The sequence below is a fragment of the Pelmatolapia mariae genome, linkage group LG23 (assembly GCF_036321145.2).
Source record: "Pelmatolapia mariae isolate MD_Pm_ZW linkage group LG23, Pm_UMD_F_2, whole genome shotgun sequence".
NCBI classification, from domain to species: Eukaryota; Metazoa; Chordata; class Actinopteri; order Cichliformes; family Cichlidae; genus Pelmatolapia; species Pelmatolapia mariae.
This window is the reverse complement of record NC_086246.1, coordinates 50,871,949-50,896,200: the sequence shown is the minus strand read 5'-3', so window position 1 is coordinate 50,896,200 and position 24,252 is coordinate 50,871,949. Positions and strand designations below refer to the sequence as shown.

The following is a 24,252-nucleotide window of genomic DNA, read 5'->3' as shown; positions in this document are numbered from 1 at the left end:
TATGTTTGTGATGCAGAGCAGATCTCCTGCAGAGTGTGTAACAGCCTTAATGCGCCCCTGCTGCTGCTGGCTCATTCAAAGCAGGGGTAACAGGTGTCTGGCATCGCTGCTGCACTTCTATCTGCTCAGCTAACAGCGCCATCTGCTGGCCGTGCCGCCACACGTAACAATACGTGCAGCTAAAAATGTCAAATTTACAGATTTCTCTTTTCTTTCAGAACTACTGGAGGAGCACAGGTGGAAGAGATGACTCAAACAGGTGAAACACTTTAAACAACGTGATGTATAGTCATCCTTTAGTGTCTGGTAATGAAAAGACTGCCTTTCAGTTCACAAATCCAAAGTTTCTAGATTAAAGGCATGTGCTGGTTCACCCTCGCCACGCTCGCTCAGCTTTATAGACGGACGTTTTTAAATCTGTGTGTCAAACCTTCAAACAGCACACCTCGCTGGTTTGCTCCAGCTCCAGGCAGGTGGAGACGTCTACGAAGCTAAACACAGTTCCAGTATTTGTGTTGTGAGCTTCATGCAAATTTGATCCTGTATGCGTTAAATTCAGAAAATGTTCATACTGTATGTCGCTGCTGCTCCTGAGTGGGTATCTTCACACCAGGTTCTCTCCACATTCAGCGTTCCCTCAGGCACCGATGGCTGGATGGAGTATGTTCCCATCTCGCATAAGAAAAATGTCACCGTCACGTCTCTGCAGAGTCTCAAGGAAGGTAAAGTTTTGCTGCTAACACAGACGAAGCAGAATGAGGAGCTAAAAGGATGAAGACCACCACTGGCTGAGATAACAGTCTGCGTTCTTCCAATGCTGTGCTGTGATCTGTGCAGGTGGCCCCTTGTTGTACGAGGGCGTGCAGCTGGTGCAGAACTCGGCGGCTTTGAACGGGACCCAGCGGGTGCTGCTGGATCATGTTATATCTGAGGAAGAGTGTGCAGAGCTCAGACAGCTGGCACATGTAAGGACAGTTTTACAGATCGTGCATTTGTTTCTGTCTCAGTGTGTGAAACTGTATTGTTTTTGTATTCTTGTCCTAAAGACTGTCACAATGGCAGGAGACGGTTACAAAGGGAGGATGTCCCCTCACACTCCCAATGAGATGTTTGAAGGAGCCAGTGTGCTTAAAACCCTGCAGGTAAACACTGGTTACTAAACAAACAAGTCTCTAATTTCCAGTCTGGTTATCAATATTAGGACAAGCTTCGTAAACTGTAAACAGGACTGTTAGGTTACCTCCACTTTGATGGCGTTTAAAATCCTTTTCTCTCTCTCCTCCCAGCACGGCTTTGAGGGCAGAGTGCCAATGAGAAGTGCTCGCCTCTTCTACGAAACCAGCGAGCGGGCGAGACGAATCATCGAGTCGTATTTCGTGCTAAACTCCACGTTGCACTTCTCCTACACACACCTGGTGTGCCGGACAGCCATCAAAGGTCTTCAGCTGATGCCATAACCAGTGTTTAGTAAAGGAAATAAAATGCTGCCTTTCACACCGATGATTTCAAATATCCAGGAAGATGGACGGTTGTTGCATTTACCGTCACATGAAAAGCAGTGTCGTTATTTTTCCCTTAGGTCAGCAAGATCACAGGAATGACCTGAGCCATCCCATCCATGCTGACAACTGCTTGTTGGACCCTGATGCCAATGAGTGCTGGAAGGAACCTCCAGCTTACACAAACAGAGACTACAGGTACCAGGTTTATCCAGACTGAAGTGTTTGTGAGGTTTGTTTTATACTGTGAGACGTGCAGATGTTCCTGCTTTAATGTCCATCTTTGTTTCAGTGCACTGTTATATCTAAATGGCGACTTTGAAGGAGGGGAGTTCATATTTACAGAAATGGATGCCAAAACCGTCACGGTGAGAAGTTTGCCCAGCAAAGATGATTTCCTAGCTTTTATTTATTTTGCTTCCAAACAGGTTTACTTGTAAGTTCGTGTTAAATATTCTTGAGCAGTAGTTCTTCAGGCTGCTTTGTCACTAGTTTTCAGAGGAATGTTTTTCTGTTTAAGCCATTTAACACTGACACATGAATCATTCAAAGATTTCTTTTTAAAAGGAACCTTACTGTGTCTATAACAACCTGGCAAGGAACTCATTTTAAATTGAAACCAGCCAAAGGACACATTTTTGCCTACAAAAAAAGCTAACATAGTCTGACAAGCATGAGTATTTTTGCACCAACAAGGTGTTTCACAGAGAGTTAATGGCTGGAAAGCTGGAATATCCCAGCATGGTGTGCAGTGTGACCTTAAAAACTCTGAGGAACTGGACCGTTGGAAACCCAAAAACTCACAAACATAACAATATTTATTTTAAAATCCTAATAATGTGTGAAGTTGATGATTTTTATCTTCAGCTTTGTGCTCACATCACAAGATCATCGTAGCCTCACGTCTGTCCTTCTGTCATCCCCTTCAGGCATCAGTGAAACCAAAGTGTGGCAGAATGGTAGGTTTCTCATCAGGAGGGGAAAATCCACACGGCGTGAAGGCCGTTACGAGTGGGCAGAGGTGTGCTGTGGCTCTCTGGTTCACCCTGAACCCACTCTACAGAGAACTGGTAAAACGTAGCTTCTTTTTCTACATCTGCTGTTGGAGTCTCTAATTACCGTCTTTGCAGAATAAACTGAGAAAAGTAACTGGTTACACTGTAACAGTGTCACATTGTTACTCAGTTGGTAGAATAAAAACTACCTTAGTTTATAATGGAGGACGCTGTCAGAGGATTCAGTGCCGTGTCCTGGACACTTGCTTTGTTGTCGTTCTATCAAGAAAACGTTCAGGTGTTCTGTCGATATGTCGGGACCTCTTAAGAGGCAGGAGTCATGTGCCAGTGATCACTGTGTACTTAAATACGTGCTGCTGTATTAAAGTCTCAACAGTAGAACAACTTATTGTGAAAAATAATCCTTTGTGATACTGGTTATACTGGTAGAAATCACTGGGACCATTTGGAAAGGAAGAATGTTTTAACCAAAAATGTACAAAAACAAAAAAATCTCACTGAATTTGTGCTGTTTAATAAATGTGTTGGACAAACTGTTTCCTGCTACAGGAGCGACTGCAGGCGGACGAGGTGGTCCAGGCCCTGGACATGCAGCATGTGTTCGGTCAAGGTCTCAACATCAACCCCAAAGATGAGTTGTAGAAACGTCAGAATGGCGCCACCTTCTTCAATCAAACACTTGTATATGTTTTCACTATTTATTGAATGACCTCTGGATCAGAACATTTCTATTTTTCTACTGTTTTGGAAGTGCAAGGTTAATGTCGTTTTGTGTTATTTTGATTTTTCCTCCTGCTTCTCATTCAAACTTGAGTTTACATTTTGGTTCTTGGGCGTTCGATCCAATCACAGCCTCCGTGTGTTTGGAGCGACAGACTGTCGTCAGCTTGCGTCTGTAATCTCACTCAACTGTGAAGTTTCACTCTTTGGGTCGTGTTTGGGCAGCAGACTTAAACACCAATATTTCATTTTCACTGTATGTTCATATATTAACATGTGTCTTCACAAATGGTACAGGCAAGTATGATATTAAGCACATTATCCCTTTTTATCATTTTGTATTTCTATGACTGTAATATATTTTTAAATACGCGGTGCACTGTTGTTTTCTCAGAGTCTAAAATGAGACTCATCTGAATAATTAGTGTCTTGTTGAATATTTAAGTGAAACAGGAAACATCTTTAGTCAGTTTAGTTCATTAGTTGTAATAAATCACTGCACAACACTGCCTAAGATGCTCACTGACACGAGGACAGAGTGTGTTTGGTTTTTCATTGTGTTTGTCTTGTAATGACAGCTGCTGGCTACATTTAATATAAGAAACTTTTTTTCATAAAAGATGCCAATTATTCCTGTTTCAAGGAATACGTGTTGAATAACGGTCTTTTATTACTTTGTGTGGTTGGTCCAGAACGGTCGAGTCGTGCACTGGAGATCAGGTGGAGAAGAAAAATAAATAAGAGTAACTTGGCTTTTCTACGTGGGTTCAAAATGTTTTACTGTTTAATTCTGAAAAGCTGAAGAACACATGTATGTGTACATGCCTATAAATTAAAAATATTTCATGTGTTTTGTGTCCATATTGTTTCGTGTGTAATTACGTATAGCAACTAACAATACTATTTACCAGAAAACGTTGTATTTATGTAACCAAACTCTCAGAGAAAAGACAGACGATAAGAAAAAGGTCATTTTTATTCAGGATTACATCACAGCGCTTTGTCAGGAGCTCCGCCCATACTCAAAACTTGTGCAAGCATTTACTCAAACCATGCCACACCTGTATTTAATGTTATTCAGTTATTTACAGAGGAGAGGTCACTGTGGTGTACTTTTACAAATGTACTCGAGCTCAAAAATGACAAACAAGAAACTCCACCAGGGCCCTGCTACAGAAACCAGGGTCAGTAAACTCTGAGTTTGTGCTTCCCAATGATCAGACTCAGAACTGATCAGAGTTAAACACACGAGTAGATAAACAGCAGAGCTGTGATGTCATAGTTCACCATAGCGGGGAACCCACCCATCCATCCACCCACCCACCCATCCATCCACCCACGCACCCACCCATCCATCCACCCACCCATCCATCCATCCATCCATCCACCCACGCACCCACCCATCCATCCACCCACGCACCCATCCATCCATCCACCCACGCACCCATCCAGTGGACTGAGTCATATTTATCGTAAAAAAAGAAAACAGGTGGACAGAAAAGTGTCATTTAAATATTTAGCAGGCAGCCGCCTTACTGACCACAGAGTCAGCATGTTACAAACATGTAGCCAACAGATTTTGAGTTGTTAATAAATCTACAGTGTGTGCTGATCGCATCCACGATCCAAGGCTGGTTGATTCTAAAAGCACTCGTGTTAAATGCACCACTGAACTAACATCTGCCTGGGATTTCATGTGCATATTAATGCATTCTGCTACACACTTTGATATTAACCCTGTCAATGAGGAAATGAAACAGTGTGTCGGGGGGAGTCAGAGTTTAAGTTAACCCTCTTTCTGGAACAAATAACCTGGATTTCCGTCATCTCGTGTTTAACAAACTTGGGAGTTTATACCTGCTCTCTGTAACGAGCCCGAGTCCTTAGTTTGAGTTTGTGGGGACCCTGATTAGAGGTAACATGTGGCTTTGGTCGGTGTGCCGGGTTGGTTCGGCTCAGAAGCGGTAGGCCAGCTGTTCAGTGACTCTGAACGGTTTGCTTTCACCGGCGGTGCACATCAAGTCCCTCATGCGCCGCGCACGCCGCTCCTCTAACACCAGCCTGCGGGAGTGCTCTCGGGCCGCCTGCTGCTCCGCTCGCTTCTCCGTCCGCTTTCGCTTCAGCCACCTGAGGGAGGAAAAAGGTATCTGTCAGTCAGCTGATAGATACTTCCAGCACGCTTTCAGAATATTTGCCCTATGTAGCCAGATGAGGGCTGCATCATTAGCCTGCTTTTTTATTATTAATATTGTCTAAATGTAACTTTACTCCTGACAGGATATAAATCAATAAACCAAAATTCAACCTGTAAATCTTTAACTTCACCTTAGAGCAGAAACAAGCGGTGACAGACGTGATTGTCTCTACTCTTACGTGTGCCAGGAAGTCATCATATGAAAACTTTCTGCAGGTTACGAAGTTTAAAAGCAGACGTACAGTTTGAAAGCCTCGTCGCACTCCTCACGGCTGTGTAACAGGTACCCACTGTCCTCCTCCAGCCTCTTGAACTCCACCAGCTGCCTCTCCTTCTGCTGCTGCTCCTGCTTCCTCTGAAGCCATGACCTGAAGGCCTCCTCCGGGTCCGGGTTGGAGTCTCTCTAACGGGGGACGCAGAAGCAGCGTATTACCATCCTCAGTCGGGTCACTTTTACCGGACACTTTCTTTGTATTGCATCAAAGTTTAAGACACAAAAAGTGTTGGGGGGAAAAGTGGTCCTCGTGTAGAGACTGTGTTATGAGCTTACTGTGCCCCCGTGTGGCCATACTTGACAATTCATTCTCTCGATTTCCTGGGCTCTGTGGATCCTTCTCTCCTCCTGAAGCTGCTCTTTCTTCCTCATCAGCCAGGCTTTGAAGGCCAGCTCGTTCTCCTGCCTCTTCAGCTCTTCTTCCTCACGCTTCCTCTGTTCTGCCTGAGAAACATAATAACTGTGAAGAAATGTAGCAACCATAGCCAGACCTTTTTTTGAAATGACCTAACTCGCTGCATTTCCTACCTCTCTGGCCAGCCTCTGCTTCCTCTCCTGGATCTTCTGCAGCTGCTCTTTCTGCTGTGGGGTCAGGGTGTACGTGGCCTGGCTGGGTGTCTCCGTGGCAGACTGCACCCGCCTCTTGCTGCTTTTCCTCTGGCTGCCTCTCTGACTCTGGCTGGCTGAGCTAGGCCTGCTCTTTGGTTGTGCTGGAGGTCTGGGGGCCCGAAGGTGATCTATTGCCTGTGGAAACGAGGAGGAGGCAGCCCGAAGGCGAGGAGAAGAGGAGGAACTGTGGATCTTAACAGAGTTTACATTTTGCTCCTGAACACGAGGCGAGGAGCGTGAACTGTCACTGACGTTGTTCGCTAAAGGAGGGAAAAGGGCTAGACTCTCCACCTCTTTTAGGCTGACCAGGTCAAACTTCCCGTCCTTCTCCACAAGGACTCTGCCCTCCTTCATCCCCTGGCCTCCCTCGCTGCTCTCCCCAGCCCTGCCAGAACCTCCTTCAGAACTCCTGCTTTCATTGCGAGGTGAAATCTTTAGCTCGGACAGCTTTCCTGACACTTCAGTATCTGCCGGTGCATCCTCAGCTCTTTCCTTGCTCCCATTTTTCCCCTCTACTTCATCGCTGCTGCCATCTCTCTCAAACTGCAGTGGAGGCACCACCAGGTCCACCAATGTCTCTTTAAAATGCAACCGCCTGCGTCGTGTCATATCTGGCACTTCCTGATCCTGCAGCTCCCGGTTAGCCTGCTGGATCTTCTCGAGGATATACTTCTTCTCCTCGTCTGTTTGATCATCCATCCCTGGAGGAGGTGGGGCTGTAGGTGATGACTTACTGGGACTGTCCCTGTCTGAGTCATACTCCAGTGGTTCCATAGGAGATGGCCATCTCTCTTCATCTTCTTCCAGTTGCTCTGTTTTGTTGTCTCGGTTTGTTTCCTTGTAGTTATTCTCCTTTCCTTTCATTCCCTGTCGTTTCTCACCCTCCTCCAGTTCTTTGTCAGTGTCTGCCTCTATGTCCTCATAGTCAGAGCCCTGTGGGGGATAAGACAGACGTACTCTGCATGCATTAATTAAGTCTGCATGTAAATGAAGGTGCAACATCAACACTGAGCAACAGATAACAGGTATGTTTTATTTTGCTCATCAATATTGCATCCAGCAGTGGAACAGTGAAAGTATGCCGCTGCATTTCAGCAGCATAGGTTTCACATCCAAACTCGGTGTGCCAGGTCTGGTAACTCAACACTGCTCGCTGTCACACTTTCACAGAGCAGGCTCAGGTATACACACCTCATTCAGCCTGCAGCAAGTAGAGCAGCATTCAGATATATACTGCATGCTAAAAAGGAAAGAAAGATTAGAAAGACGAGATGCAGGAGATGTAATGTCAGACCTACCTGGTCCTCGCTCCGGCCTTCCTCACTGATCAGCCAGTCCAGATCTTTCTCAAAGTCGTCCTCGTACTCCTCCTGAGTCTTTGTGCAAACTGTTTCGCTCATCATCTACCACCGAACTGAACGGGGACAGAAAGATGTGACGTGATGCTTATCAAAGTTTTTCTCCCTGCACACACTCAGACTGTAGCACCCAAAGAAAGTGAAGTCAAGCCTGAGACAGCACAGTGACGATGCGATCATCGCTGTGGACCGTGGAGATCACCTGTGCAGCCCGACAACACCTCAGGTTTAAAATCACTGATGATTATTTCCTACTCACTGTTTTCTGTGAGAGGGTGACTTGGCTTCAAGAGAAAAGTAGCCGTTTTATGTTATTGATTTAAGTCTAATAAGTACAGATCACAGTGCAGTAAACACCCTCCAGGATACATCTGGGATTACATGGTGAGCATCTTTCCTGTAGAGTAAAACGTGCATTGTTCTCAAACTTGAGGCTTACATTTCCTTTGATTTAAATCTTAGTATCTGACCTGGTGTTTATGATGCTGCATTAGTGTGAATTGTGTTGTTATATTGTTTTTATCTGCTGGTTGTGTTCTCGGGTTTCTCTTGCAGTGTTTAATCACAGAGAGGCTGCCACCAACAGGTTGGATGATTTCTTGACTAGTGCTTAATACATGAGACAAAAAAGTGCATAATCATCGTCTTCCTCATTAAATACATTATTTGTGGTGATCACACAGAAACCTGAATAAATCTAGTGTCCCTCTAGGAATATGTGCTGTTTATTTTATGCCAAAATATAACAGTAAAGGTCAGAAAACAAAGGAGGTACATATCAGTACAGATAACCTTATTTACCCAAGTGTTTGCACATGACATCCAGCCAATGATGGCTCTTCAATGGTAGTCATGGTGCTGATGTCCAGCGACCTGGGCACCACTAACAGCACGTTAACATTAAGTATAAAGAATAATGCAAAGATCAGCACATAGAGGCAGACCAGGGTTATTCACAGAGGGCCTGTGCTTTAAGAAAACTAACAACAGACAATTCAAAAGAAATATATTTCTGTATTGCAGCTTTTGTGAGCACCTGTATTTGCCATGTGATGGTAAAAACTCCATCACAGCCATTTTTAAGTGGGTTCATTTATGTTAGGTATAAATCTGTATCAGGGCTTTGTCCCCATCTCATGTATTAGATCAAAGTTGAATAACTGTCAAAATCTACAATTCTTTTTGGCTTTTTGGTTTTAATACCTATATATCCCTCACTTGCTAACATCTATACGCGCTTTTGACTCAGTACATGTGTGCTTTGGGTCACAGCCACTTCCACTTCCACCAGGCAGCTTAAAACACACAGAAACAGAGTCATCTTTAGCTTTTACTTTGTTTCAATCTATATGCTTTATAGCATACAGAGGGCAGGCTGTAGAGCAGACTTTGTACCCAGACGGATTACATCGATCTGTTTTAAAGCGAACAAGCAGCAGTGTGACAACAGTGATGTTAAACTCACCGGCAGCAGCTTCTTCCGTCCTCTTCCTGTTTCAGTAAAACAACAAACCGACCGTCTAACTGGCCTGCGTAGTCCCCGCCGGCCTGTGGAGCAACACCTGTGCACATAATCTGCTTCAAGTCTCTCCACGGCCCCTAAAAGGTTTAAGAGACACGTCGTCATAGAGACCAGCAACACGCTTTACACACGCGCATGCGCACGCCACCCGCTAAACACGCATTCACAAAAAAGAAAATCTCCATGAACACAGCGTAAACATGAGGGAAAAGCCAGGAGGTATTAAAAGATCGTAAATATTTAACAAAGTAAAGTTAATTAAATGAGTCATCTGTTCCTCCAGGCTGAGCGAGGTCGATTAAATTTAAAGCACTAATCTAGATAAACTGGGTCCTTGTGCGAGTCTTTCCATTATTGCACATCTTTATGACTAAACAAAACTAAAGCACACATTTGAGCCAGGATAGGCTGCACTTAGAAGATCGCCTCTTTTATTACGGTGAGAATAAAAAAAACAATTCCAAAAATGTCAGGACGACGTGTAAAATGTAAACAAAACCAGAATACAATGATCTCCAAAAGTTGATTCTGTTCATCTGGACGTAGCGTTTTGTGGGAGCGTTTCGTCACTCATCCAAGTGACTTCTTCAGTCTCAGCTGACTGCAGGTTTCCCAAATCCCGTTCCCCGTTTTTCTCCCACAAAACGCTACGTCCAGATGAACAGAATCAACTTTTGGAGATTTACTTTCCTGGATGATTGAGAATGCATCAAGACCCAGAATACAATGAGTTTAAACACTGATATGTTTTCTGTGTCATGTTCTGAATAAAACTTGGGTTTATGAGATTTGCGAGTCTTTGCATTCCGTTTTTATTTGCATTTTATACGTCGTGACATTTTTAATCTAATTTTGGGTTTTATTAAAGAATAAAAAAAGGCAGGCAAGTAAAACAAAATCAGGAAACAGATGAAAGATTAAAAAGTGTCAAGAGGGCAGAGAAAAGAGAAAATTTACAAGGAAGTCATTTATCTCCAACCACCTCTCTGATAAGAAGTATGTGTACAACACATCAGTGTAAATGGTTAGCGGTCAAAGTAAGCAACTCTAGACTTTCACCCCAAAGTAGTTTAAAAAACTTGGAAGTTATACTTTTGCATACTCTCATTTGTTTATAATAAGCCTTATGATTAAAGGGTGAAGCTTTGCAAAGATGTTTCTCAAAAATGAAACAACTGAAAGAAGCCTTCAGCATGAAGTGTTGTGGCCGGTACAGCAATGCTGCAGATGCTGGTGAATGATTCAGGACTTTATAAAAACGAACACATTATATGATGTGTTTACTTTTCAAAAGTAAATTTCGTATTTCTTTATGTATGAGTCAATAAAAACAAAAAACACTAGTGGATGATTGGAATCAGCAACAGTGCACACTACGTGGGTACAAGTTTCTGCCTCTTTTCCGCAAGAGAGCTCGATTTTATCAAGCTAGCAACTGGATATATATACTTTTTAAATAATGTCACAGTATTAAGCATTAGTAAGGTATTAGTAAGTGTTTAATTCATCATTTATATATCATTACCCCTCCTTAGTATGTCATCTATAAATACAGATATGTTTATCTCTCTGTTACTGTTACACCCTGTATGACTATATTTTAATCATAATCGTCGTCATCATATATCTGTGTCTATAAATGACACACTAAGGAGGCGTAATGCTATATAAATAATTAAGCACTTGCTAATAGCTTACTAATATTTTAATAATGATAAATAGTGTGACGTTATTATAAAGCGCTACTTATACATGTTATTTATGGATACATGCAACATAATGAAAAGTGTTATGAGTGAATCCTGACTGCAGGAAAACTTCTGGGGTGTCAGCATTATAGGATCCCTTTGTACGTCCTGCCACCACAGGGTAGGCGTTGATCCAGATTAACCTCCTATTGACTTTTTTCCTTGTCAGGGTCTTTTGCTTTGCACAGAGCTTTGCTAGTAAATAATAGTAATATGGGCGACTGTTTAATCAGTAATGTTTATTGTGTAAATATGGTTTCTTGAGTCAGTGCCAGGCTGCTGTATGTGTTCAGCCTATAGTTTGTTAAAAAAAAACATTAGCAAAGTCAGTAAAGTATTTAAAATAGTTTAATGAATAAATATAGGAGAAAAAACACACATAACTATTTCACATATTATACTGTATGTGGAATTCAGGGTTTTACTCCCAATGTACGTATATTGTCTCATCACACACAGTGAAATGTGTTTCTGTGTGTTTAATGAAAAGAAGACAAAGGAGGCTGAGGTCGCAGCACAGCAGGTAGGAAATCTTCAAAGAGATTAAGCAGAAGAGGAAAGAGCCTAATTTCTGAGCAGTAAGAGACACAACAACCAAGTCGTACCAATCAGGGTCAATCAAGTAAGCCATGGGCGCCAGGAAAAGACCTTCCTGCTAAAACTATAAACAATCCAAAGAAGGCAGAAGGACAGAGTCGATAATGTTCAAGTCAATTCAAATAGGTTTTATTCATACAGTACCAAATCACAATAACAGTTGCCTCAAGGCACTCAGCTTCAGAGGAAATCAAAATAAAAATCTTTGAGAAATATTTTCCTCTGGCTCTTTGAAAGAACTGCAGGGACCGCACTAAAAATCTGACACCTTTTACAGCCACAGTCCCATCAAACCCTCGTCCCTTCCCACTTTGAATATGTATCCCTGTTTTATTTTATTTCTTTATTACCTTCCTTTATCTTTCCCATGCCTCTGCCTTGTCTCCACCCTTCCCCTAACATTTTTCTATCTACCCCAGCCTTCATCCATCTCTCCTTCCCCTATCTCATCTCTTTACCTCTTATCTGTCCACCTCCTCATAACCCCTGTTATATCTTTATCTCCCCCACCCTCTTTATTACCTTTCTACCTTTCCTGTGTCACTATCAGACCCTTTCTTTTCCCTTTTACTCCCAACTGCCTCTTCTTTAAGTGTGGAGAAACACTGAAGCCCCACAGAACTGACCACCTCCAACTGTGCAGCTCAGTGTGTCGAAACCCTGAACACAAACTTTAAACTAATCTGAAACTCTTTCGTTGTTACAGATAATGATAAAAAGGTATAAGAAGGGAAGCCATAGAGCCTGAGGATTTTACATCCAGAAATGTTGTATAAAACCAGAGACGTTATAATTAAAAATACTGAAGAAGATATGATAGTGAGTCTGTACGCACAATGCCAGGACGATCAAACCAGTTTAGATGGATGAAATTTTTTTTTTAATCATTACTTGTTATACTTTTTCTTTTTCTTGATAAGAAAAGCAGGGATCCAGAGCAGAGATTTCTAACTAGTCACACATACGGCCCACTTTGATCTTATGTTTGTAGGAGCAGTGAAACTTCTGCCAGTGTGAAAATGTTTAACAACACATTTATTCCTGCATTCATCCTAATATAAGAAAAAGGAGTGCTATTTGAACAATATGTCTTTTTTGTACACGATAAACAAATGCTGCTGTAGTAAATGAAATCTGTCAGCATGGCTCTCTGGGCTTAAATTGTAAGAAATTACTGTGTACAATTACAGAAAGTTCTAGTAGCTCATTGGCCAGGTGGTGCTGTAATTATTAAACACAAAGTTTTTGCTAATTTTCAGAAGCATCCACTTTTAAAATAAAGAAATAATTAAAAATATATATATATATTTCTATAGTAGGTAGTCCAAAAATGTTTTTTCCCATCTTTTTCTTAATTACTTTGGTGTAGTTTGAATGGCCATGGTGGTGTTTGTCCGTAGAAAAAGCTGTTAAACTTATGAAAGTACAGTTAGAAGTCCAAACTGCCTCCCATTACATTTTCCAAAGACATCCAGTGGGCCATACTACAGTTTGCCTGTTCTGGCCCTTGGGCCCTATGTTTGACACCCCATTTCTAGCGTGACTTTTCGTGTAACGTTTGAATTACACGTCACATTCCAGCTCACATTTGGTGCATTTCTCAGATTGACAGATGACTGCACAGTGACAGAGAATCAGCTTATTTTATATTTTGACTCACTGATAAAGAGTAATGCCTCATTTACACTTCTGCTGCAATTCTAAGTCATAACTTAGGAAGTAAGCAGAAACTCCTTTTAACGCTCCCCGATAAACTTCCATGTAACCGGATGTGCACTTCCCAGGATATGTAACATGTAGCCCGCAATGACGTGGAAGCTGTGGGAGGTTGCAGCGTTAGGGTTAAATGGGGTTTCCGGTTACGTCGTCGAAGTTATCGCAGAAGTCTAATAAATCAAGCTCAGCAGGACTGCCTGTTATGAACAATCGTATGAGAAACAGACGTCCTTAAATACGTCCCCAAACAGAGAGTATAGCACAAGTCTTTGAATGCAACGTTTGTGTGGCGCACTGAATTCTGGGTCTTGGAGTTTTGTGCAGGCATTCATCATTCTGAGCTCCTCACCGCGATAATGGAGAACGACATTTCCCATGTTGCTTTTATCTCCTTTGAGAAACCACGCCCCTTCATCTAAAACATGCCTGATATCACGTAGGTGAAACTTCTGACACAGTAATAAGTTGGTGGTGAGAACACACTGACACACGGACAGAGAATCGTGTCTTTTCCACAGATGGCCACCATCGTCTTTTACTCGGTGAACAGAACGGCTCACACCGCCGCGAGACGATGTTTAACTTCTCCGTTAAAGGGGCTTGCTAGTGCCGGAGAATCCGTTTCGCGGCTAGCCTCCACTCACAGTCGGTCAGTGCCTTTGCTTCCGGGAACGAGATGGTTTTTGAGGGGTACCGGCGTGAGGTTCGTGTCCCATGGGACCGCAGGCAGGTCCGGGAAAACCAGGAGGGGAGCCCTGGCGCTCAGCGGAGCCGCAGCAGTAACAGCGGCGGCGGCCGTAGCGGGGTTTTTAGCTAACACTGACCACTTCCAGCGCGCAGAGATGGCAACGAGGGTCCCCCGAGCCGCAAAGGAGACAGAGGAAGAAGGGGACATTCTTCAGAGATGCCGGGGCTTTATGTCTCCGCCGGTGACTGACATTAGTGTGCTGCAGGGGAACAAGGACGAGATGCGTACGAAGATGGAGATGCTGATCATGGAGACTCAGGCCGACTTCTGCAAAGCCCTGGAGAAAGTGGACGGTGGGAAGTTCAGGGTTGACCGGTGGAAGAGGAAGGAAGGTGAGGCGCTTCTGCCTGACATAAAATATCCATGCACAGTGTAACAGAGTGTAACATGATTATATATGCTTAAAAAAAGAACCAAAAGTAAACTGACTGTGTCTGTGTCAGGTGGTGGAGGCATCAGCTGTGTGATGCAGGACGGAAAGGTGTTTGAGAAGGCGGGTGTTAATGTGTCAGTGGTGTTTGGGAACCTGACAGAGGAGGCTGCGAAGCAGATGAGGAGCAGAGGAAAGGTCCTCAAAGGGAAAGATGGTGAGTTTTGACTACTGCGATTTGTGTTATTGAACCCTCGATACAGCGGTTTAAACTTTAATATTGGTATCTTTATTTTTCCCAGGTAAACTGCCATTTGTCGCCATGGGAGTAAGCTCCGTTATCCACCCCAAAAACCCCCATATTCCCACTGTGCACTTCAACTACAGATACTTTGAGATTGAGGAGGAAGATGGTAAGCATTGGGCCTTCATCACGTCAGCAGTTGGCTCTCAGTGTCAGTGACACAACTGAGTGTGTGAGTGAAGGATAACCCTTGTTTCCTTCTTCCTTCTCTGGCTTGTCTTCCTTGTTCCAGGCACTAAGCAGTGGTGGTTCGGTGGAGGCACAGACCTGACCCCGGTGTATATAGATAAGGAAGATGCCTTTCATTTCCACAAAACCCTGAAGGAGGCTTGTGACAAGCACCACCCACAGTACTACCCCGACTTTAAGAAATGGTACGGTTTGGTTAGTCCCACGCTCGTCCCCTCCACTTGCACATGCGTCCTTCAGCACGTACGCATCTGTGTGTGGATTTACACTGGGTGTATCCCCACTGTGGAGTGATGATAAGAGGAAGTCTTTGTCTAAAATCTGCAGTTGCAGAAAAACCGTTGAGCCAAGACGTTAGTCAGGGATTGACTTCAGTGGGAAATGATGGGTGTGGTTTATCTGATGTTTGCTGTATGAAGTAAAATTTTACATTTAAGGAATAATGTGATGTTTTCATAAGTATGCCTTTCCTCTTACAGAGACGATTGGCACCCCTCTCATCCACTAAATGTAGCACAGTTTACTGTCTCTACAGATATGCTTTCAGTTGACTTGCTGTTAATTCATTTAGAGCCCATTTGGAGCTTTGATACCTATACTGATGTTTGATGATTTAAAAGTCTGATATATCAGCCGATATTTTTCTTTTTCTCTCAGGAAAAATGGAACGTAAACACAATTCCCTCATATTTATTTTTAATCCTCACTAAGATAATACTGCTGTTTTGTTGAATCTGCTGAGATCACTCGGTGTGTTTGTGGTGATCCAAGCAACAGAGAAGTTGCAGAGCTCCCTCTGGTGGACAAACTGTGGAACATCAATGCTCATACCGTGGTTCAGAGGACATTTCTCTTGCATCTTTAGTTTTTTTAAACGTTTTATTTTACTTTCTAAATTTTCATTACTCGGTCATTATAAATACTGATATCAACATACAGGCAAATATGTCTTTCAGACTTCATTTGTCGTATGTCATGCCATATATTTGGGTATTTATTTGGCCCTGCTTCTGTCTCAGTATATATTACTGCATGTTGCCCAGGTGTGATAGGTACTTCTACGTCCGCCACAGAGGAGAGAGCCGCGGTATAGGAGGAATCTTCTTTGACGACCTGGACTCCCCGAATCAGGAGGAAGTGTTCAGCTTCGTCAAGAGCTGCGCCCGCACGGTGGTGCCCTGCTATCTGCCCATTGTGTACAAACATCTCAGTGACTCTTTTACTAATGAGGAGAAGGACTGGCAGCAGGTTCGACGAGGCCGGTGAGTAGCACCAAACAGTAAATAAGAGAACCCATCTGATCAGGCATCAGAGTTTGATTTTCAGATCTTTGTGGAAGTCTACAAACAAGACTTCTGAGGTCTTCAACAAAGAGCTGTTCATGCTCATCTTGGATTTTGCACAAATAATAAAATTCACACATCAACACAGTGACCTTAAACACACAAGTGTTTTTATCATAGAGGAGTCGAAGAAGACTAAAGAGACTGTTTTGAAGTCAGAGTGCGAGTCCTGACACGCATTCAACAGAAATGTTGCAGAAGAACCTGCAGTGAGCACGTCATGCAAGGAAACGCACAGACGTCCCAGAGGTGATGCTGTGCTTTACAGACGAGGAGGCTACAGGTCGACAGAAAGCTTTAGTTACAGTAACTGCTGCAGGAAGGATCCACACTAGATACTGAAACAAAGGTTCACTTATTTTTGCACCTTTGCTCATTTTCTACAACAAGTAAAACATCAAAGTTTGATATAATTTTTATTCAGATTTTCCTTTAAGAATATTTGAGCTCAAATAAACACAAAATTATAAAGGGTTCACAGACCAGCTGATCCAAGTCAGTCCGTCCTGTTTTTCAGGCCACAGACTTGCAGTGACTGCCAGTCTCAGGTTTAGTCTTCCTTCACTTGTGTGATTGAGCTACTTAAAGAGCTCTGACTGCAGTGTGGTCTGAAGCTGGAGTGGATCCTGGCAGGGAGTCACTAACAACACAGAGACTGACTTAAAGGGCTAGTTTGAGAATGGGAAGTACGATAGCAAGCTGGAAACCAGTAGAGTGATTAGATTGTTCAGATTAGCTCAGTGTGGTATGTGTTAGCACATACAGAAAGCACCATGTAAGGATTTAAAATATCAGTAACATTTGACCTCTGACCTCTCCTTCAGGGTAAGTGATTGGTGTGAAGGTCAAAGTGATAACAATGAGCATATAGAGCTTCTTCTTACTGCCACTGTTTGTACTGACAACATGCAGCATATATGGGGATTGTAAATATGACCTCACTGTGGACCTCTGACCTTCTTCAAGGTCAAATAAAGTCAGACTTTGTTTGATCTTTGCTTAAACGTCTGCTTCCTCTGTTTGCATTAGCAGCATTTACAAACTGACGCTGGTATACGGGGATGATAAATATCAGTTTTGCATCCAGATATCATGTCATATTTGACCTCTGACCTCACGTTTACATTTCACATCTGCCTTTTTTCCAAGGTGACTCAAAAATCTCATATTTTCAAAGAAACTATTATCAAGAAAAAGCAACGAGCTGCTGAGATAGAAACAAACTGTAATGTTATATACTTATCTACTTAATATGCTACATTATGTAGCTGTGGGTAATGGATAATAGCATTAACATGCTGCCCTTATCTGATTTTAATTGCGTCACAAACCTGTCACAGTAACAAAGAAAACAAAATGAATAAATACACTTTACAATATTATTCCTGTGAAAGTAAACCCAGAGAATGAGCTGCCCTTGGTTTGTGCTCTGAGTCGTTCTTATGTGTTTTCATACAGTACCTGATCACCTTAAAGAAATTAGAACCTGAACTTGATGCACAATGAACAGTAAGTTTTGAGCCTACAGTGAGGATGTGTTGCTCTGCAGGTATGTGGAGTTTAACCTGGTGTACGACAGGGGAGTGAAGTTTGGCCTGGCCACGCCCGGCTCAAGAATCGAGAGCATCCTCATGTCCCTCCCACTCACCGCGAGGTAAGCTGCTGCCTCTTCAAAGCACTGTTTGTACCTCGCTTGTGTAACGACAGCAGGCTGCCCGCGTCGCGTGGTAACAGAATCGCTCTTCATCCTCAGGTGGGAGTACATGCACGAGCCTGCCAAAGGCACCCGGGAGGCTGAGATGCTGGATGCGTTACGAAACCCCAAAGACTGGGTGTGACCAGAGCGCCCCCGGGTTTGGACGCCAGTATGGACAAAAACATCTATTTTATAAAGCTGGCTGATCGACCAGCTGGGCAACATTTAATACTGCTTTTATAATATGGAGCTGCGCTGTAGATGTCTGAAGAGCTTTTTCTATTTCATTTTGTCCAACGAGCCTTGGTAAAACGGACCCTGAATTCTAACGTAATAATGTCAAACTCCGTTCATGAGCTTGGTGCCATTGCTTGCTGCAAGATAATGTGACTTAATGGGCGACCTCCTTTTCAGGTCAGCTACACTTCCGTTGTGCTCCTTTAAACGCGTGTGTGTGTTTTGTTCTATGACCAGCTAAGTGTGGCTCGCTCTGCTTAAAGCTGTTAAAGCCGTCCTCTGCTCGTTTTCAACAAAAACCTGAAAAGGACAAACTGAGCCACTGTGTCAGCTCTGCTATCTAATGTTAATAGAAGCTGGTTTCAATGTCCACAATTATGACTGTTTCTGCCACAAAATGAATAAATGGATATTCACCACTCTCTGCTGAGGCCCATTTACTTTGTGCTTGGTCTTTGATTTGTGGTTAATGAATCACTTTATGGTTTGTTTGAACAGCAGTAAACAATACTCTGATTTTGGACCCACAGAGGACGAACGTGAGTCACAGGCCAGGTGGAAACAAGAATCTGTCTTTTTTCTACAGTTACAGTTTCTTCTCTTCTTCTGTTTCTTTAAAATAAAGTGAAGCTCACACTGGATACATTTGTATCCTTCGTAAGAATCTTTGTCTCTCACTTTGTGAGAGCCTGGAAAACCACCTGGCGATGAATAATTTGGCCCTTTGTGAGTGATGATGGTAACGATGCGGGGGGGCAACAAGTGCTCACCCAAACAAACTGAACATGTTCTCGAGACGCTGAAAGATTCATGCAGCGAGTAGCGCGTTTTAAATATTTTATTACAAATTAATTCAAGCTTTTGCACAAGTGAAAGATTTATAACAAGCTCCTTACTTTTAGTGTTATATAACGTGTTTTTCCTCGATAAGGCTTCGTAAAAACAGGGTTCTGTTAAGTAACAGTACAACAAGTGACCTAACCAAAATTGCTACCTCTACCAGCACGAGTTAGCTCAGTGTCACAGCGAGTGCTGAGGCTCAAAGGTCACGCTGCAAAAGTTCAGTGCTCTGCTGTGTGACAGTGATCAGCATTAGTGACAACATATTTGGCTTTGAGTGTTTGCAGCAGTGTTTCATATAGACTGAGCACTCTGAGGATTACAACGTCATTGTTACTGCTGAGTGACACAGCAAACGTGAAACCAGACTGTCCTACTTTTCATGAAACAGCTCATTTTGAGCTTCGTCCCTTCATTATTCACAACCTACTGTACTACGGTTACATCAGCACCGGTGCAGTCACTGGCCTTTAAAAAATGCCTCCCCGTAATGTTTGCACACAGATACACAGTTACATAGATACATTACTCATGCTAAACATAGACTTTATCCATGGTGACTGTAAATACAGAAGCTTCCCCTGACAACCCGTCTCTGCTGCTTTCTGCCCCACATTCATGTGCAAGTCAGTAACTGTAGCACAGCTACAGTTTCACATCCAGGAGGTCCGTTTGGGAAGGAGGCTGTTCCACAGTTAAAGCAGCTGTCAGAGGCCCCACTAGTGTTCATGGGCCAGTGAGTCCTGACCATTAAACAGTACGGAGACACCTCTAACCTCACGAGGACAGCATGAACTACAGGCATTACCAAAACATAAGCAGGTAATGACGCATATAACTGCCGTCCTTCCCGTAACCCTTTGAACATTCAGAAGTGTTTACTAAAGATGGACCAATGCTTTGGTTTGGCGTGTCACCTCATGGTTTAAGGCATATTAACTGAGTAATTTCTGTAACTGGGAGACACTTGCTGTTGCCTATCTTGGCCAGGTTTCCCTTGAAAAAGAGGTTTTTAATCTCAATGGGATCTTCCTGGTTAAACAAAGGTTAAATTAAAAAATATATATTATGCCTTGACATCTATTTACTGTTTACAGGTAAAACCCTCATTGGAGCCACATGCAGGCTCCCTGCCCACCACGAGAGACAGGCTGGTGAATAATGTCCTTTCTCAAGTTAAAAGTCGGAGTTATGTTCACTTATGATCGAGTCACACACAGCAAATGTACAACGATAAACTTGTGGATGAATGTTTTGAGTAACAAAAAGTATTTTTGACAAGGACGTATTCAAAGATGAAAAATACGTACAAATGATGTGACGCTGCCTACTCGGGTCTCAAACTGGCATCAGTTGGTACCGAGCGTCACTAAAGCATTGGTCTCACACCTGTGATACAAACCATGTTTGTGAATCTGTAGCTCTGATACAGCGTGAGGAGAAGCAGCAGCGTGTAGACCGGTTTGGTATTGCACCATCACTCGTTCCTTCAATGCCACAGGTTAGTGCAACTTCTGTTCCAGCACTAATGATTGCATTAGTCCACTGACCAAACAGTTATTAGTGTTTCTGTTGTGTGTGTTGGATTGCGGGGGGGGGGGGGGGCTGGTGAAACCACAGCAGTAGCACTGCTAAACAATAATAGTCTTAGTGTGAGTTAGGGCTTTTGTTAGGCTGCTGGTTAAAAACACGTTCACTTCCCTTGGCCCCCATTGACACTAACAGAACTGCTGTTGACTATGTCCTCATACTGTGGGGGCGGCTCCGTCTCTATTTGGACATCCGTGTGGCCCACAGCCTCCTCGTAAGATGGCGGCGGGTCGCCAGCGCTTCCGCGCCCTGACGTAAACTCTGAGCCTGGATACGCTGGGCTGCTGTGGATGCTGAGTTCTGATTGGTCACCGTGGTATTCCCTCCCCCAATGGTCCATAGAGACCACTGACAAGACGTTGTTGTGATGCGAGAGTCCCATGCTGGGGCTGCGCTGTGAGCGTTTGCGGGAGTGGCAGCGCCACACAGTGATTGCGACGCCGGCGATGATGACCACGACCAGCAGCAGCGGCACAATCAGGTAGAGCGAGTGGATCCCGCCCACCGCTGCCTCCAGGCCTCCAGGCGGACTGCTTTCACGCACATATTCTTCCCAGAACTGCCTCTGCACACAGAACATCCACACTGTCAATAAAACAGCCCAAAAGTACACATCCCCCCACTGCAAGCGCTTTTTATCCAGATTACTGCAACGCAAAGGAAGCCGACAACAACACCCAAACAAACATAAAGAGAGACCACATGAGTGCACACATGACCTAGCTCTCCAGCCTCCACACAATGGTGCACTGGGCTGTTCTTCCTGCTGATTGCAATCACTTTCTGACAAACACAGGATTTCACTGCTGGACACATGAACGCCACAAAATATCACTTGTAGTTAGAGTGGCTGGCGTGGGTTACTCTCCACTGGTGATGCTGACTTGTGGAATTTAGCTGCAGTGGAAGCCATGTTTTCATGTTTCAAGTGTTTCCCAAGTGCTTTTAAAAAGGGCGAGGAGTTTCAATTATCCAAACATCCTAGTTTTTTGGATGATTATGTTATTTTACTACCAGGGTCAAAATTATTAGCTCCCCAATGCTAACAGTCACACGCGTCTTCTTCAGTGAATCTCCCAAGATCCTCCAGACTTGATCATCTTGGCCTAGATCTTCAGGCCACCCCACAGACTGGCACTGGTGTCAGGGCTTCGTGCAGACCAGTCGCTGTTCTTCACCAGGCATGTTTTGGGTTGTTGTCGTGTTGGAAGACAAATAAGGACCCAGATTTGCTGGTTGTCTGAGGTTTTCTTTCTAAAGCTTCATATTTCCTTCTTTCTTCATGATTCCTTCCATCCTGAGACTCTCTGTTTAAAGTGGGCTGAAGCATTCCCACGGCATAATACTCCCACCCCCGTGTTTCACTGTGGAGCCAGCGCTCTTTGGTTGTACACCTCTCACTTCTCTCTCCAAACATAAGCATCGTCTCTGTGGTTTAACACTCTGCTTTCTACTGTGGAAACTCTGTATATCCATCTCCTGCTTTGTGATCATCAGCAGTTCTTTTCCTCGAGTCCAAACTGATTGACTTAGATTTTGGCCTGATGCTTTCTCAACTGACAGCTCAGACCCTCACTGAAGTTTTTATACTGAGTGAAAATAGGAAAATAACCTTCAGTTTTATCCTGATTCTAGAAGCTCTGAGCATTACCAAGTAAAATCACATCATTTCACAGCAGTGCTTTGTGCGGTGGCACGATAAAAAGGTCTGTTTTTCCAGAAGGGCGAATACTACTGACCCCGGTCAAACTAATCTGAAACAGTTCTGTTATTGTGCACAAACATGCTCTGTTAAAAAAGAACTTGGGAAAGACTTTAAATTTCATAGGTGGGCTAATAATTTTGTCCTCATCTATAAGAATCAGGAAAATAAAGGATCTTTCACTTTAAGCTGTTTATTTCCAGCATTCCACAAATGTGCCCCAATGGGAAATGATTTCCTGTTAAAGAAAAATGACGTGTGGTTCATGTTGGAGTTTTGATGTGCACTGTGTGATGCGACACGCCTCCTTATCCTCTCACCGTCTTCTCTTCGTTCTCAAAAGCTTCCCGGGCCTCCTCATAGGTGCAGGTCTCCTCCCGACACTCCCTCTGGATGTTACCCTGCTTTATTTCCTCCAGAAAAAAGTTGGCCCTGCGCAGCCTCCGCAGGACCGAGTGGGCCGCTTCTGCTGGCAGGAACACTGAAACGAGGGAAACAGCAGATGAGTGGAGGAGGGAGGAAGCAAAGACAGGAGCGAGTAGGGGAAAGAAAAAAATGCATTAATCAACAAGCAGAGACAGGAAAGGAATGAAGATGACAGCAAAGTAAAGGCGAGTCAGTAAGCAGAACAGCATGGGGGAGGAATTTAGAGAGCATTGAAAGGGCGGCAAAAAGGATAGAGATGCTGGGAAAAAAATAATGAGGAAAATCGGGAGAGGGAGCGAGGTGGGGACTGAAACAAAGGCAGCAGAGCCGAGCCGAGTGCTGGTCAGTGCCCACATTTCTACATAAAAACAAAAGCTCCTTTGATTTAGGCATCCGTCCCTCTGCCAAATAAAAGAAACTGGAAGAACGGACTTGAAGAGACAAGGTGGCCCTCTGTTTCTCACATCCAGAATATAAACAGAAACTCCCCCAAAGAAACAGCCATCCAGATGCCACAACATGCCCAAATTAACAAGTAATGGCTGTCTGACTCATAACTTCAGGAATGGGATCGACAAAAGGCTTAAAAGCAGAAAAAAAGGACAAAGAGCAAAATCCAAACAGGAATTTCCCCCCCGGAAAGAATGGGAATTGTTACTGTGTTAACAAGGGGGGAACACTGCAGTGGTTTACTAGCATGGGACAATGTGGAAAATCAACACAATAGAACAGAAAAAACAAGCGAGAGTGGAAAAAAGAGGAAGGTTAAATCCGTGTTTCTGTCTCTGCTTGTGGGTAAACTTACCACTCCCCATGATTCCTGCGAGTCTGTTTGGGGGGGTTTATCTGCAGAAAAGCAAACAGGCATTAAGCTTCAGCTTTGAACCTGCTGATGGAGTAAGATGACAGTTACAGCAGCTACACCCTTTCCTTTGGTCCTACTTAAAGATAAGCAGCACGGTTTCTAAGCTCCTTTTCAAACACCACATCTCTGCTGTTCTCACACAGACCGACGGAAACCGTTTTCTAACAGGGACACGGTAAAGGGCGTTGTTACGCCATGACCATGAGACATCCGTGGCTGAAGTGACAGCGACCAATGGCGGCTGCTGGCCAGCGCTCCGCACGGATGTGTTAGCGGGATCCAAAAATAGATGACCATCAGCACAATCATCCATCACAAAGCGCCTCCGCCCCAAACAGTCACCGGGGACACGGCGCTGTGCTAACGGTCTCTATCGGGTTAGGTTAGCTTCGGTGATGTGTGGCTGAGCGGGTTAGTGTGCTGACAGGTTGATTAGTGGGCTCACGGAGCCTTCACCTTTAAATTCAATCTGGCCATCAACACAGGATCCAAACAAAGCCAAACAAAGACTTCCAGGGAGAGAGTCCCGCCAAACGCTACGGGCATCACTGCTTCTCGAAACCGCGTGTTGCTGGAAACACAACGCCTATCGCTCCGACTTACCTTTTTTCGTCCCCAAATATGCGCATTAGCGACCATTCGTCTCCTCCGTTGCCCGAAAGATTTGTTGTACAAACTGCGCAGGCGCA

The 24,252-nt window shown here is 43.8% G+C and overlaps 4 protein-coding genes across 8 annotated transcripts in view; 2 read left to right on the top strand and 2 right to left on the bottom strand.

Moving 5' to 3' along the window:
• p3h2 (prolyl 3-hydroxylase 2) overlaps positions 1-4,059 on the top strand; it is a 45,443-nt gene extending 41,384 nt beyond the window's left edge. For both annotated transcript variants that reach the window (XM_063466329.1, XM_063466330.1), the window contains exons 7-15: positions 219-259; positions 631-722; positions 838-965; positions 1,047-1,142; positions 1,287-1,437; positions 1,580-1,697; positions 1,792-1,867; positions 2,429-2,569; positions 3,065-4,059. In XM_063466329.1, coding sequence (XP_063322399.1) covers positions 219-259; positions 631-722; positions 838-965; positions 1,047-1,142; positions 1,287-1,437; positions 1,580-1,697; positions 1,792-1,867; positions 2,429-2,569; positions 3,065-3,157 — 936 coding nt within the window. In that variant the 3' untranslated portion in view covers positions 3,158-4,059. The remainder of the gene's footprint in view (positions 1-218; positions 260-630; positions 723-837; positions 966-1,046; positions 1,143-1,286; positions 1,438-1,579; positions 1,698-1,791; positions 1,868-2,428; positions 2,570-3,064) is intronic.
• Positions 4,060-4,638: 579 nt separating this feature from the next.
• ccdc181 (coiled-coil domain containing 181) lies at positions 4,639-9,288 on the bottom strand. Of its 3 annotated transcripts, none has more exons than XM_063467512.1 (6): positions 9,136-9,288; positions 7,611-7,726; positions 6,232-7,245; positions 6,001-6,147; positions 5,672-5,832; positions 4,639-5,362 (listed from the first exon to the last, which is right to left on the bottom strand). In XM_063467512.1, exons 2-6 carry the CDS (start codon positions 7,713-7,715, stop codon positions 5,191-5,193), a joined length of 1,599 nt encoding a protein of 532 aa, XP_063323582.1. In that variant the 5' UTR covers positions 7,716-7,726; positions 9,136-9,288; the 3' UTR covers positions 4,639-5,190. The 3 variants fall into 3 exon arrangements, with proteins under 3 accessions (XP_063323582.1, XP_063323581.1, XP_063323583.1); XM_063467511.1 differs by having other exon boundaries at positions 5,980-6,147; positions 9,136-9,287; XM_063467513.1 differs by lacking the exons at positions 7,611-7,726; positions 9,136-9,288 and adding an exon at positions 7,504-7,603 and having other exon boundaries at positions 5,980-6,147.
• Positions 9,289-13,661: 4,373 nt separating this feature from the next.
• cpox (coproporphyrinogen oxidase) lies at positions 13,662-18,562 on the top strand. The gene is made up of 7 exons (XM_063466277.1): positions 13,662-14,333; positions 14,445-14,588; positions 14,674-14,784; positions 14,908-15,049; positions 15,908-16,126; positions 17,757-17,861; positions 17,961-18,562. The coding sequence occupies exons 1-7, from the start codon at positions 13,772-13,774 to the stop codon at positions 18,043-18,045; spliced, it is 1,368 nt and encodes a 455-aa protein (XP_063322347.1). The 5' UTR covers positions 13,662-13,771; the 3' UTR covers positions 18,046-18,562.
• A 386-nt stretch (positions 18,563-18,948) lies between these two features.
• On the bottom strand, positions 18,949-24,252 carry prrg1 (proline rich Gla (G-carboxyglutamic acid) 1). 2 transcript variants are annotated; one of them, XM_063467380.1, is made up of 4 exons: positions 24,167-24,252; positions 23,504-23,544; positions 22,593-22,753; positions 18,949-21,135 (listed from the first exon to the last, which is right to left on the bottom strand). In XM_063467380.1, the coding sequence occupies exons 2-4, from the start codon at positions 23,511-23,513 to the stop codon at positions 20,674-20,676; spliced, it is 633 nt and encodes a 210-aa protein (XP_063323450.1). In that variant the 5' UTR covers positions 23,514-23,544; positions 24,167-24,252; the 3' UTR covers positions 18,949-20,673. The 2 variants fall into 2 exon arrangements, with proteins under 2 accessions (XP_063323450.1, XP_063323451.1); XM_063467381.1 differs by lacking the exon at positions 24,167-24,252 and adding an exon at positions 23,641-23,962.